This window comes from Ahaetulla prasina, chromosome 1, assembly GCF_028640845.1.
Source record: "Ahaetulla prasina isolate Xishuangbanna chromosome 1, ASM2864084v1, whole genome shotgun sequence".
In the NCBI taxonomy this organism is placed as follows: Eukaryota; Metazoa; Chordata; class Lepidosauria; order Squamata; family Colubridae; genus Ahaetulla; species Ahaetulla prasina.
The window spans coordinates 56,182,129-56,194,902 of NC_080539.1; the positions used below are offsets into that span (position 1 = coordinate 56,182,129).

A 12,774-nucleotide genomic window follows, 5' to 3' on the forward strand; every position below is an offset into this window, starting at 1 on the left:
GATGGAGTCGGGGCAACTGAATGGAGCTGAGTGTTTACTGACCAGATGCCCTTCCTGTCACCAATGCATAGTTCACTGCAGATATTTTCTCACTGCTCCCAGAGAAATTATCTACCCCTGCCTAGGGTTGAACTCACAGCCTCCTGATTGATGAAGCGAGAGCTCCACCTCTAGGCCACTGCACCACTCATAATTTTACGAAGAATACAAGACTTAAAATGAAGAAGCTGATCTTCCAGCAATCCTAATTCCAAAGCAGCTGAGAAAAAATCACCATGGGTCAAATAAAAAACCATGCAGTTACTAGGGAACTAAAATTAAGAAACAAAAAATATTCACTCACCCAACTCTGAAAACATCAGCTAGCTTTAAAAATGCTGAATTAATTAAAATTGGGAATGGATATTTCTGAAAGAGTCTTGGAAAACGGACAACAGCCTCACATTGTTCTCCCAACTTGCCAGATCGAAGACCTATGACAAATAATAACACAGCACAATGCTACAGTCTACAGAATGAACAACAAAACCCCCAAAAGAATATTACAATGATAAAGTGTTCAAAAACATTTCTCTAAGGGACAACGTATATCACTTGAGCATGAACTAAATTTATAAAGCAATACATTCAATTCATTTATTTTAAAAATTCCACACAATGCAGTTCATTCACTGAAGAACCATGCATAGGACACAATTTTCAGCCCCATCTCCACTGGAGAAGCCCTATGGGTGAAAATAATATATCAGAAAGACCCTTCCACTGCACCACCTAGAGAGGGCTAGAAATCAAAATCCGATGTTTCTCCAACTTTTCCCAATTGGATTATTGTCATGATGCAGAAAGAATTCAAACAACAAAGCTGCCTCTTAAGCCACTGTGTAGTTGTACTGTTGTGATCACTTTGTTCTAGTTGGTTCTCATGTATATTGTTACTCTTTATCCTGCTAGTGTATTAATGTTTACTAATAGTGCTAATGTATTAATATTGGCTCTGGATTTTAGTCCAGCACAGGAGCATCTACAGGGAGAGTAAAAATCTGAAAATCAAAACCTACATAACTACAAATCCCTGCATATCAAAAGGTATGGAGCAATCACAACGCCATGCCTGGCACCTTGCAGATTTTGACACACACCCCTTCCCTCAGTTTATATTGCTGCTCCAGTGCATCCTGGGAATGAGAACGAGAGGGAGTGAGGGAGAGGGAGAGAAAAAGAGAGAAAAAGAGAGAGAGAGAGAGAGAGAGAGAGAAAGAGCAAGAGAGAAGAAAGAAAGAAAGAAAGAAAGAAAGAAAGAAAGAAAGAAAGAAAGAAAAAGAAAGAAAGAAAGAAAATTAGAATTAAATGTTGCTAATGAAATGATTTCTGATAGTAGTTGGATAAGCACTGACCACATATGGAAACCTTGGGCTAGATATCTGAAAACTGTCCTTTTTATTGTTTATACTTGTGATGAAGGGGGAAATCATTTACTTATACATTTTTTCTTTCCTTTACTATATTATTTTCTTTCCTCTTTTTTTCTGCACTCCCTATTCTTCTTTTTCCTAGTTTGTATTGGTTTTTTAATGTAATGTTTAATAAAATTATTATTTTAAAAAGCAAACTATCCTGTTTATATTCAGCTTTATTTTAAAGTCTGGGGCTTAAGAATTTTAAGACTGATGTTATACCTTTAAAGGAGCAGCTCATAAACAGAAAAAAGAACATGAATCCATAATTCAGTTATATAAATTTGAAGTGATTCAAATCATCTCTAACACTGAGCAGTGATCTTTTCTGCTGCTCTCCATGCTCAAAAAATCCTTAACTCTTTGTCTAATGATCAATTCAAGTTTTTAGTCTTTAGCTCAAAGGTCAAAAATGTATTAAATCTTAGTTATCCATGTAACCAAAGTAGAGCTGGCAAAGACATGGTGTGATAAATTAACCATTGCATCCAGATTTATTTATGTAAAACATTTGCAAATTCCTCCCTTCTTTCTGCCACCTGCTACTCAAGCTTAGTATTTTAGTCAAAATTTGTCTGCTTATACTGTTGCAAAAGATGGGATGGAGAGTATAAGCACCTCCTGTGGTAAAAAAAAAAGGGGGGGGGAACAAGACCCTTCCCATCTTTTGCACTTGCTTAATTTTATCCAAGCATATATTATGCATTTCAAGTTATGTATTCAGAGGCCCAATGCACAACTGTCTGGGATTTAATCTAAATTCCTTCACTGCACACAGGGGATGACTTGATTCAATAGGCTCATCCTGCTCTTTGGTAAAACAGATGTGACTTAATGTCATTTGCACCACACAGGATAGCTGTTGCTGAGATAATTAGATAATTAATCAACCAGTTTAGAAAAACTGGGAATTACCTTGGAATGATGGGAATTAAAACGATGAAGAACGCTAAGGCGCAGGAGTTTATTTATTTTATTTGTCAACACATACAAGAAAACAAGTAACAGAGTAGACACAGACATGGACACATGAAAAATTTTTGGCACCAAAAAAAGGATATAAATTGGCAAAACATAACCATAAACACATAGAATGATTACATATAATTGGGAACAGTAGGACAGGGACAGTAGGCACGCTGGTGCGCTTATGCATGGCACCTTAGGGACCTCTTAAGAAACATGAAAGGCCCACGGTAGACAGTTTACGGTAAAAGGTATGGGGATTAGAGAGACTAACAACAGGATCAGATTGTTCCAGACATTTACTACTCTATTGCAAAAGTCATATTTCCCTACAATTAAGATTAGAGCGAAAATTGAGTTTAAATATATTGATGGCGCTTGTATTATTATGGTTGAAATTGAAGTATTCGTTTACAGGTAGAACATTTTGATAAATAATCTTATGAACTAAGTATAGGTCGAAACGTAGACGACATAGTTGACAGAGAAGCTCGTGGCATCTTAAAATACACAATAGAATTGGTGATCTTAAGAAATCACAAGGCTTCCGCTGCAACCTAAAGCAACTTCATCCTTCTGCAAAGCTGCCCCAACACTTCGATTGCACTCATAGCAAAACGGGGAGGGACTTCCTTTGTAAAGTGCTAGGTTACTACATTATCCGCGCATGCGCACATGTTGCCACAGGACTTCCCCCCCCACTCCCCCGGACTTACCTTTATCCAGTTCCATGAGTGCGGAATTGGCATCCAATTCCTGCTCCCCATAGCCGGCATCGGCGAGGAAGGATTTGGAAACGGAAGCCATTCCCCGTTATATAAGGAGTTTCTGAAAGGAATCGTAGAATGACGCGTTATTATTTTTATTTTACACAGACAAGAAAGTAAAGGCTTAACGCTGCCTCTTTTCCGTTTCAAACAGTAATTATCTGCGCTTGCGCAGAACCCCCAGGTTTAGGCACCTGCGCAATCGCGCTCCCGCCGGCGCTCCAGCTACCACGCGGATTATTACCCTTTCCGGAAGAGAGGCTATCGCACGAGGAGGAGGTGGGAAAGTTGTTACGCATGCGCAATTCAAAAAAAGACCGGTTGGTTTATAAAAACTAATGCCTCGGTGTAAGAGCGTGGCATCATCTTGCGGTGGGCTAGGAGAAGCCAATGGAAAAGAGGAGGCGTGGCTTCTTGTCTCCAGGGTAGCCAATAGCTGTAGAAAAATGTCTTTGGCGCGGACTTCGGGTTGGCGGGAGATCTTGTGGAGAAGCTATTCTTTTTCCCGCGGGCTCAGCGCGCGGTGATAATAGAGCTTCCAGCTGCCGGCGTTGTTGGGATGTTGTGTCGTTCGTTAGTCCGTCGCTGCCAGGATGGACCGCAGGGTAAGTGTTAGGAAGCCCCTCGTTCCTGAAAACAGCCACTTTGGTATAAGCGGTTTATAAACCAGGAGACTCTGAATTCCGAGCCTCTCTTAGGCTGGAAACCGGATAAATTTGCCTCAGTCATTCTCTCAGCCCAACCCACCTCATAGGATTGTTGTGGAGAAAATAGGAAGGAATATCAGGGTATGCTCTCTGCCTTGAGTTATAAGAAGACCGGAGTCAAAATAATCCTAAAAGATTTAACCAAAAACTTTCTACTATTGACCTCACCCCATTCCTAAGAGGACCATAAGGGGCGTGCATAAGCGCACAAACGTGCCTACCGTTCCTGTCCTATTGTTTTTCTTTTTCTTCCTATATATATATATGCTTATACCGCCTAATATTTACTCATATATATGTTTATATACTATATAATATTTTTGTATGATACTTATATATATTGTTGTGACAAAATAAAATAAATAAATAAAATATAATAACAACCCTCATTGCTCCTCCACTGGCCTTTTAAGAGCAGCTCTCTTTTAACTCCTATGATTCCTCCAGGGAGTGAGAAAGGCAAGTCTACTCTTCTCTGTTCTCTTTTCCCCTTGTGGTCATTCTGGCATAAACAGAAAAAACTTTATCCGTTAATTATTCATTTCTCAATTAAATTTATATAGCTGCCCCTTTCACCAAAAATGATAGGACAACACAGGTCAATGGCTCAGTTCACATGCCCCAACCTGCCCCATTGAAATGAAGATAAATAGGCAGACTTATGTTGATGTCTCAATCCAGATGCTGTATATTGTAGACCTTGCAAAGCACTTTAAAAATACAACATTTAGAGGGGTGGGGGAAGTGGATCAGAGAAACCCATGTTTGACTGAATAGTGGGCGAGATAACTTGGCCTACTGATGCTACATTTCCATAGGACATGATCAGTGGAGATCGAGGATGAGGGAACTAGGTAGCAAATATACTTTGAAGGCACAGGTGGTTTAGGAGATATTGAGGGAGAACTTCATCCTTCTGCAAAGCTGCCCCAACACTTTGATTGCACTCATAGCAAAACGGGGAGGGACTTCCTTTGTAAAGTGCTAGGTTACTACATTATCCGCGCATGCGCACATGTTGCCACAGGACTTCCCCCCCCCCTCCCCCGGGCTTACCTTTATCCAGTTCCATGAGTGCGGAATTGGCATCCAATTCCTGCTCCCCATAGCCGGCATCGGCGAGGAAGGATTTGGAAACGGAAGCCATTCCCCGTTATATAAGGAGTTTCTGAAAGGAATCGTAGAATGACGCGTTATTTTTATTTTACACAGACAAGAAAGTAAAGGCTTAACGCTGCCTCTTTTCCGTTTCAAACAGTAATTATCTGCGCTTGCGCAGAACCCCCAGTTTTAGGCACCTGCGCAATCGCGCTCCCGCCGGCGCTCCAGCTACCACGCGGATTATTACCCTTTCCGGAAGAGCGGCTATCTCACGAGGAGGAGGTGGGAAAGTTGTTACGCATGCGCAATTCAAAAAAAGACCGGTTGGTTTATAAAAACTAATGCCTCGGTATAAGAGCGTGGCATCATCTTGCGGTGGGCTAGGAGAAGCCAATGGAAAAGAGGAGGCGTGGCTTCTTGTCTCCAGGGTAGCCAATAGCTGTAGAAAAATGTCTTTGGCGCGGACTTCGGGTTGGCGGGAGATCTTGTGGAGAAGCTATTCTTTTTCCCGCGGGCTCAGCGCGCGGTGATAATAGAGCTTCCAGCTGCCGGCGTTGTTGGGATGTTGTGTCGTTCGTTAGTCCGTCGCTGCCAGGATGGACCGCAGGGTAAGTGTTGGGAAGCCCCTCGTTCCTGAAAACAGCCACTTTGGTATAAGCGGTTTATAAACCAGGAGACTCTGAATTCCGAGCCTCTCTTAGGCTGGAAACCGGATAAATTTGCCTCAGTCATTCTCTCAGCCCAACCCACCTCATAGGATTGTTGTGGAGAAAATAGAAAGGAATATCAGGGTATGCTCTCTGCCTTGAGTTATAAGAAGACCGGGGTCAAAATAATCCTAAAAGCTTTAACCAAAAACTTTCTACTATTGACCTCACCCCATTCCTAAGAGGACCATAAGGGGCGTGCATAAGCGCACAAACGTGCCTACCGTTCCTGTCCTATTGTTTTTCTTTTCTTCTTTCTATATATATATATGCTTATACCGCCTAATATTTACTCATATATATGTTTATATACTATATAATCTTTTTGTATGATACTTATATATATTGTTGTGACAAAATAAAATAAATAAAATATAATAACAACCCTCATTGCTCCTCCACTGGCCTTTTAAGAGCAGCTCTCTTTTAACTCCTATGATTCCTCCAGGGAGTGAGAAAGGCAAGTCTACTCTTCTCTGTTCTCTTTTCCCCTTGTGGTCATTCTGGCATAAACAGAAAAAACTTTATCCGTTAATTATTCATTTCTCAATTAAATTTATATAGCTGCCCCTTTCACCAAAAATGATAGGACAACACAGGTCAATGGCTCAGTTCACATGCCCCAACCTGCCCCATTGAAATGAAGATAAATAGGCAGACTTATGTTGATGTCTCAATCCAGATGCTGTATATTGTAGACCTTGCAAAGCACTTTAAAAATACAACATTTAGAGGGGTGGGGGAAGTGGATCAGAGAAACCCATGTTTGACTGAATAGTGGGCAAGATAACTTGGCCTACTGATGCTACATTTCCATAGGACATGATCAGTGGAGATCGAGGATGAGGGAACTAGGTAGCCAATATACTTTGAAGGCACAGGTGGTTTAGGAGATATTGAGGGAGAATATAATGTCAAGCAGTGTTTAATAGTGATATATGAAGAAGTCTTATAAACCTGCTTGCAGAATTCCTGTCAGCTTTTCACATATTGCTTAAAAAAATGCCCTTCGGAATACACTGCAAGGCATTTGGCAGGCCCTACCCACCCAACCTTCCTAAAAGAGGTAAATACCTGGCTATTCCTACAAGTCTTGGGATTATATAAAGTTAAAGTTCAGGAAAGCTCTACATTTATTTCTGCATGTGGGTATGTGATGTTTGGGGAAGTTCTTTGTCGGTGTTTTTGCTTATTACTGTTTCATTGTTTTATTACTGTCAGTAAAAAAATTAAAAATAAAATAAAGTTCTCTGTCTTATAAATTTCTTTTTTTGGTAGGTTTGGCACCAAGATTTTCCTTACACCATCTATTAGGGCAGTATCAGTGTATTAAGGAAGATGACCATCCTTCCTATGGAGAAATGGGAATTCCAGTTCCTCCTTTTGGCTGTAGCTTTTCAACAGGTAAAAGAGTGGTGCCTCATCTGTAAGGTTTGTCATTATGTTGGTTTAAAGGTAGACTTTTCTGATGTAGTGATTTGTAATTTTATTTTTCTTTTGTACTATAATACAAAGCCATAATGGTCAATGGAAAAGTAAAAATCTGATTTATAGTCCGAACAAACATATATTAGACTGTAAAAGATTCCTTAGTCATAAGGATGAAACAACATGCTGGACAACTTTTGGTAACATTCAGATCATTCACATCTTGAGTCTCCAAAGACCTATGCAAGGGTCCTTTTTGTAGACTTTAGTTCAGCATTCAATACCATCATTCCAGACATTCTTCTAACTAAGCTAAACCAGCTACAGGTACCGGAACAGACTTGTAAGTGGATCACAAGCTTCCTAACAAACAGGAAGCAGCAGGTGAAGCTAAGCAAGATCACATCAAATACCTGTACAATTAGCACAGGGCCCCCCCAAGGCTGTGTGCTCTCCCCACTTCTCTTCTCTCTGTATACCAATGACTGCATCTCCAATGATCCATTTGTTAAGCTACTGAAGTTCGCAGATGACACAACAGTGATTGGTCTCATTCGAGACAATGGCGAATCCGCATATAGACGAGAGGTCAAACGACTAGCCTTGTGGTGCAACCAAAACAATCTGGAACTGAACACACTCAAAACCGTAGAAATGGTGGTAGACTTTAGGAAAAACCCTTCCATACTTCCACCTCTCACAATACTTGACAACACAGTATCAACAGTAGAAACCTTCAAATTTCTGGGTTCTATCATATCGCAAGATCTCAAATGGACCGCTAACATCAAAACATCATTAAAAAGGACAACAAAGAATGTTCTTTCTGCGCCAACTCAGTAAGCTCAAACTGCCCAAGGAGCTGCTGATCCAATTCTACAGAGGAATTATTGAGTCTGTCATTTGCACCTCTATAACTGTCTGGTTCGGTTCTGCAACCCAACAAGAAAAACACAGACTTCAGAGGATAATTAGAACTGCAGAAAAAATAATTGCTACCAACTTGCCTTCCATTGAGGACCTGTATACTGCACGAATCAAGAAGAGGGCCGTGAAAATATTTGCAGATCCCTCGCATCCTGGACATAAACTGTTTCAACTCCTACCCTCAAAACGACGCTATAGAGCACTGCACACCAGAACAACTAGACACAAGAACAGTTTTTTCCCGAAGGCCATCACTCTGCTAAACAAATAATTCCCTCAACACTGTCAGACTATTTACTGACTCTGCACTACTATTACCGTATATACTCGAATATAAGCGATCCGATCCTTTTGGCTGTAGCTTTTCAACAGGTAAAAGAGTGGTGCCTCATCTGTAAGGTTTGTCATTATGTTGGTTTAAAGGTAGACTTTTCTGATGTAGTGATTTGTAATTTTATTTTTCTTTTGTACTATAATACAAAGCCATAATGGTCAATGGAAAAGTAAAAATCTGATTTGTAGTCCGAACAAACATATATTAGACTGTAAAAGATTCCTTAATCATAAGGATGAAACAACATGCTGGACAACTTTTGGTAACATTCAGATCATTTGGGCCTAATCAAGGTGAAGGCTAGTCACTTTCATGCATTAGGGAATTTAGGATGAGTAGTAAATTATGTAGAGTCAATTACTTTTTAAGTGGAAAACATCCTATACTTTTCCTTGCAGTATGGAAGTGATTTGCCATTACATTTTTCTGGGACGATTTTTATTTTTCAGCTAGGCTACAGCCATCTATATATAAGTATTTCCATGACAAAATGAAGAAAATATACACTATCTACCATCAAATTTGTTTTTGCTTGGTAACCATTTTCCAAATTCAGCAAAGGTAGGAAAGTAAGTAAAGTAAAGCAATTAATACCTAAATAAATTGACTATCTATTCCTCTGTTGAAAGCAGCTATCAAAAGGATATAGAGAAAAATAACTTGTTTATGTTCATTAGGTGAATTCCCCTTGCCTAATTACAGTATCTGCTAGTCTTTCAAAGTAGCTTGTTTGTTATTAAATTAATCTTTCTAAGTAGGCAATGTTTGTCTATTTTTAGGATAATAAGAATAAGGGAAAAGTTGATATTTACAAGAATGCCTTTGTATTTTGTATTTTGTATGATTAACACTTAGAATATATGACAGTAATTTTCTGATGCAGAGAAGTTGTGTACTATTAAAAAGCATACAAAAAGTTTTAAAATACAAATATTACATTATTTTTCAGCTCCAGATGTGCCACATGTACTTGGTGTTGCCAATGAAGAGGGATTTGTTAGGTTGTATGATACCCACACACAATTGAGCAACAAGAAAATTGTTAAAGGTAAAAAGAAAGCCTTGTATTTGGACCATATACCGTAAATTGAATTATTTGATAAAAGCAGTAGTCTGTAGAGGGGTTTTTTAATACTGTATTTACATTGTGGTACTGTTCTTTGTAAATTTGATGAAGGTAATAGTCTTCATTTTTCATATGTGGATGTTTTATTACCAAGAATTTGGTTTATTTAGATCTAATATATTTTACTTTCACTTCAGAATGGCAAGCTCATTTAAATGCTGTGTTTGATCTTGCATGGATGCCCTGTGAACACAAAATTGTGAGTACTGTAAATCATCAGTTTGTTTTATTAGCTATGGATACCACACGGACTATGCTATTCCCTCTAATTATTTCTGTTACTTGCAATTCATTATGCTTTTTCTGGCTCTTAATATTCTAGCAAGTTCATTAAGTGGGCTTAGTAATATAGTACAGCTTAGAAGATAAATGATATGACCAGAGTCTAGGCCATGCATCATTAAATACAGAAGGGTTTAGTTTTAGCTCAGGACAACTTTCTTTTGAAATATCCATGTTCTTTGGTCTCCAGTGGAACAAAACATGAAATACCTTGTGTTTTCTTAGTTCAGCCCGCAAAACATGACAGAAAACCACTGGAAACTAGTTGCTAGTTTGCTTACTTTTTATGGAGGTTCATAAAAGCAGGTAAATGGATGTTACATGCTGAAAAAAAGTTAAGATAATTTTAACTTTGAAACTTTGAAAACTTTGAAATTTGGAGTTGCTGCCAAGCTATCCATTCACCACTGCCTCTCTGATTTGGTACAATATTACAGTATGTGAATTTAAACTAGATGTTTGTTGTTTCTGATGCAAAAGGCAGAACTAAAACTAGCAGTTCATTCAGTATAGCAGTGAATTAGACTTCACTGAGAGTTTATCAGTTTTCTTTCACTTTAACGAGAGAAGCAGTGGCTATGAACTGCCTTATAATCTGCAGGGTTGCAGTTGGACCTTGCATTCTAGATCCTGTTTTAAAAATGGGATTCAACAATACAATCCTCCTTCTGAACTTGATTCTTTAATGTATTTGTGTCTGGCACATCTGTTGTTAGGAAGCATTATTTATATTTTAATCTAACAGGTAGTCCTCGACTTAACAGTTCATTTAGTGACCATTCACACTTATACAGTACTGAAAACAGTGACTTATTACTGTTTTTCACACTTACAACTGTTGTAGCATCCCCATAGTAATGTGATCAAAATTCAGATGCTTGGCAACTGACTCATTTATGATGGTTGCTGTGTCCCAGGGTCGTATAGTCATCTTCTGCAAACTTTGCAAATTGCAAATTGACAAAGCAAAGTCAATGGGGAAACCACATTCACTTAACAGCTGTGATGTTAACTTAAGAACTGCAGTGATTTACTTAACTGTAGCAAGAAATGTTGGACAAAACTTACTTAACATCTGTCTCATTTAGCAATAGAAATTTTGGGCTCAATTGTCATAAATTGAGGACCACCTGTACATGTCTTATACTTAGATGTCTTTAACTATCTATGTACCTGATACCTTCCAAAACAGGAATTGTGGGGACTAAGTTCCCCTACAGAACTTGCTGGAGTTTATTTTTTGAGAAAATATACATAATATTGAATTAACACTTCATTTCATATATCTATTGAAAAAGTGCTTTTGTTTCATAAGCTTATGTTAAAGGTACCATATTTTTTTGCTTCCAGTGGTAAACTGTTGCATTTGTTTTTTCTAAGGTTACTGCTTCAGGGGATCAAACTGCAAAAGTGTGGGATATAAAAACTGGTGAACTCTTGGGAGTGTGCAAAGGACATCAGTGCAGTCTCAAATCAGTTGCTTTTTCTAAATTTGAAAAAGGTAAACTTTAATATTCTGTTCTCTAAGGAATTTGGGGGGCATTACTGTAGAAACTATGGAGCATAGGAATTTGGGACTTCTTATATGCTAAATAATACCATTACAGTGCTATGGTTACACCAATGTTCATAGATCATAAATTGTGAGAAAGCTATGCTGCTCTCATATGTTCTTAGATGAACTAGCAAGAATAATTAAGGTAGAAATCCCAGTAATACTCCATCTTTACATTTACAAAAGCAGTTATTTCTCAAGTATATTTTTTTGAAAACCCCAAGATAGAATTGAAAAATCCCTCAAAAACTGTAAAGTTTAGACTACTTTGAAGTATACAATAGAACATCTGCATTTATAAATATAAAATACGTTTAGAGCTTGAAATAGTATTTCAAAAAAGAGACAAAGTTAGAACATGGTTTCTCAATTTTTTTCAACTGTGGCCAACAAAGAACTATTAAGAAAAAGAGGCAACCACCTAAACAAATACTCCTCTCCCACTTTAAAAAAATGTATTTAAGAGTGGCACAGTGGTTAGAATGCAGTATTGCAAGCTGACTCTGCTCACTGATAGAGGCTCAATCCTCACTGGCTCAGGGTTGACTCCGCTTTCCATCCTGAGGTCAGTAAAATGAGGACACAGTTGTCAGGGGATGCAAGAAGGCAAGGGCTGAATAGACATACTAAGTGGAGTGTGAGTGTGAAATAAGGCTAAGGTGGCAAATGGGCTCTGACCCGTGAGCATACGAAGGCTGAAGTAAATTTCTACGGACTACTATTAGTCCAAGGAATGCATTTGAGGAATTTGAGGTCTAATCCACGTGATCTGTTTTAGTGAAGCACACTAATTTTGTATTTTATAGCTGTGTTTTGTACTGGAGGAAGGGATGGAAATATTATGATCTGGGACACTCGATGCAGTAAGAAAGGTATGTGATGCGTCTGTTTATTCTCTTGAATCATTGCAATGGTATTATGAAATGGCAGTGACCATTAGATTATCCCAAGTTTTGTGGATATAAACTTGGATTTCCTTGTCTTCATTCCAGTGCTTTCCATTACATAATACATATTAATACTAGGTAAGATATTCAGTTTTCATAAAGTTGGATGAATTTACAATATATTGTAGGTCATTTACCATATACGAACAAGTCAGAAGGGAAGGTCTTTTAAAAAATGTTTCCTGAACCTGTTTTAACAGATGGATTTTACAGACAAGTTAAACAAATAAGTGGTGCCCATAACATCATAGATAAAACACCATCCAAACTGAAGAAGAAAAAACAGAATGTGAAAGGACTTGCACCCTCAGTGGTAAGAATCTGGAATTTTAAGGGTGTATTTGTCATGTTCTGTCTTGGCCACTGTACTAGCTTGAAATTATTAGGCAGATAGTGGCAATTAAAGAAAACAACTGAATTAATTACATTGATTTATGTCAAGGTTGTCAAACTCATGGCCTGTGGCCCAGATG

General features: G+C 38.4%; 2 protein-coding genes across 5 annotated transcripts in view; one reads left to right on the top strand and one right to left on the bottom strand.

Moving 5' to 3' along the window:
- INTS7 (integrator complex subunit 7) overlaps positions 1–3,445 on the bottom strand; it is a 65,215-nt gene extending 61,770 nt beyond the window's left edge. For 3 of the 4 annotated variants that reach the window (XR_009152961.1, XR_009152960.1, XM_058165341.1), the window contains exons 1-2: positions 3,137–3,354; positions 344–473 (exon numbers count right to left, since the gene is read on the bottom strand). Coding sequence is in view for 2 of the 4 variants with exons in the window: in XM_058165341.1 (XP_058021324.1) it covers positions 344–473; positions 3,137–3,227 (221 nt within the window). In the remaining 2 variants the exon portion in view is untranslated. Of the gene's footprint in view, positions 1–343; positions 474–3,136; positions 3,355–3,381 lie in introns of those variants that run through there. The other variant, XM_058165342.1, reaches the window with a different exon arrangement.
- A 1,944-nt stretch (positions 3,446–5,389) lies between these two features.
- The window catches only part of DTL (denticleless E3 ubiquitin protein ligase homolog), a 31,687-nt gene continuing 24,302 nt past the window's right edge, over positions 5,390–12,774 (top strand). The window contains exons 1-7 of the mRNA XM_058165343.1: positions 5,390–5,603; positions 6,981–7,106; positions 9,341–9,439; positions 9,655–9,716; positions 11,180–11,300; positions 12,161–12,226; positions 12,502–12,614. Of these exons, the coding sequence (XP_058021326.1) occupies positions 5,558–5,603; positions 6,981–7,106; positions 9,341–9,439; positions 9,655–9,716; positions 11,180–11,300; positions 12,161–12,226; positions 12,502–12,614 (633 nt within the window). The 5' untranslated portion in view covers positions 5,390–5,557. The remainder of the gene's footprint in view (positions 5,604–6,980; positions 7,107–9,340; positions 9,440–9,654; positions 9,717–11,179; positions 11,301–12,160; positions 12,227–12,501; positions 12,615–12,774) is intronic.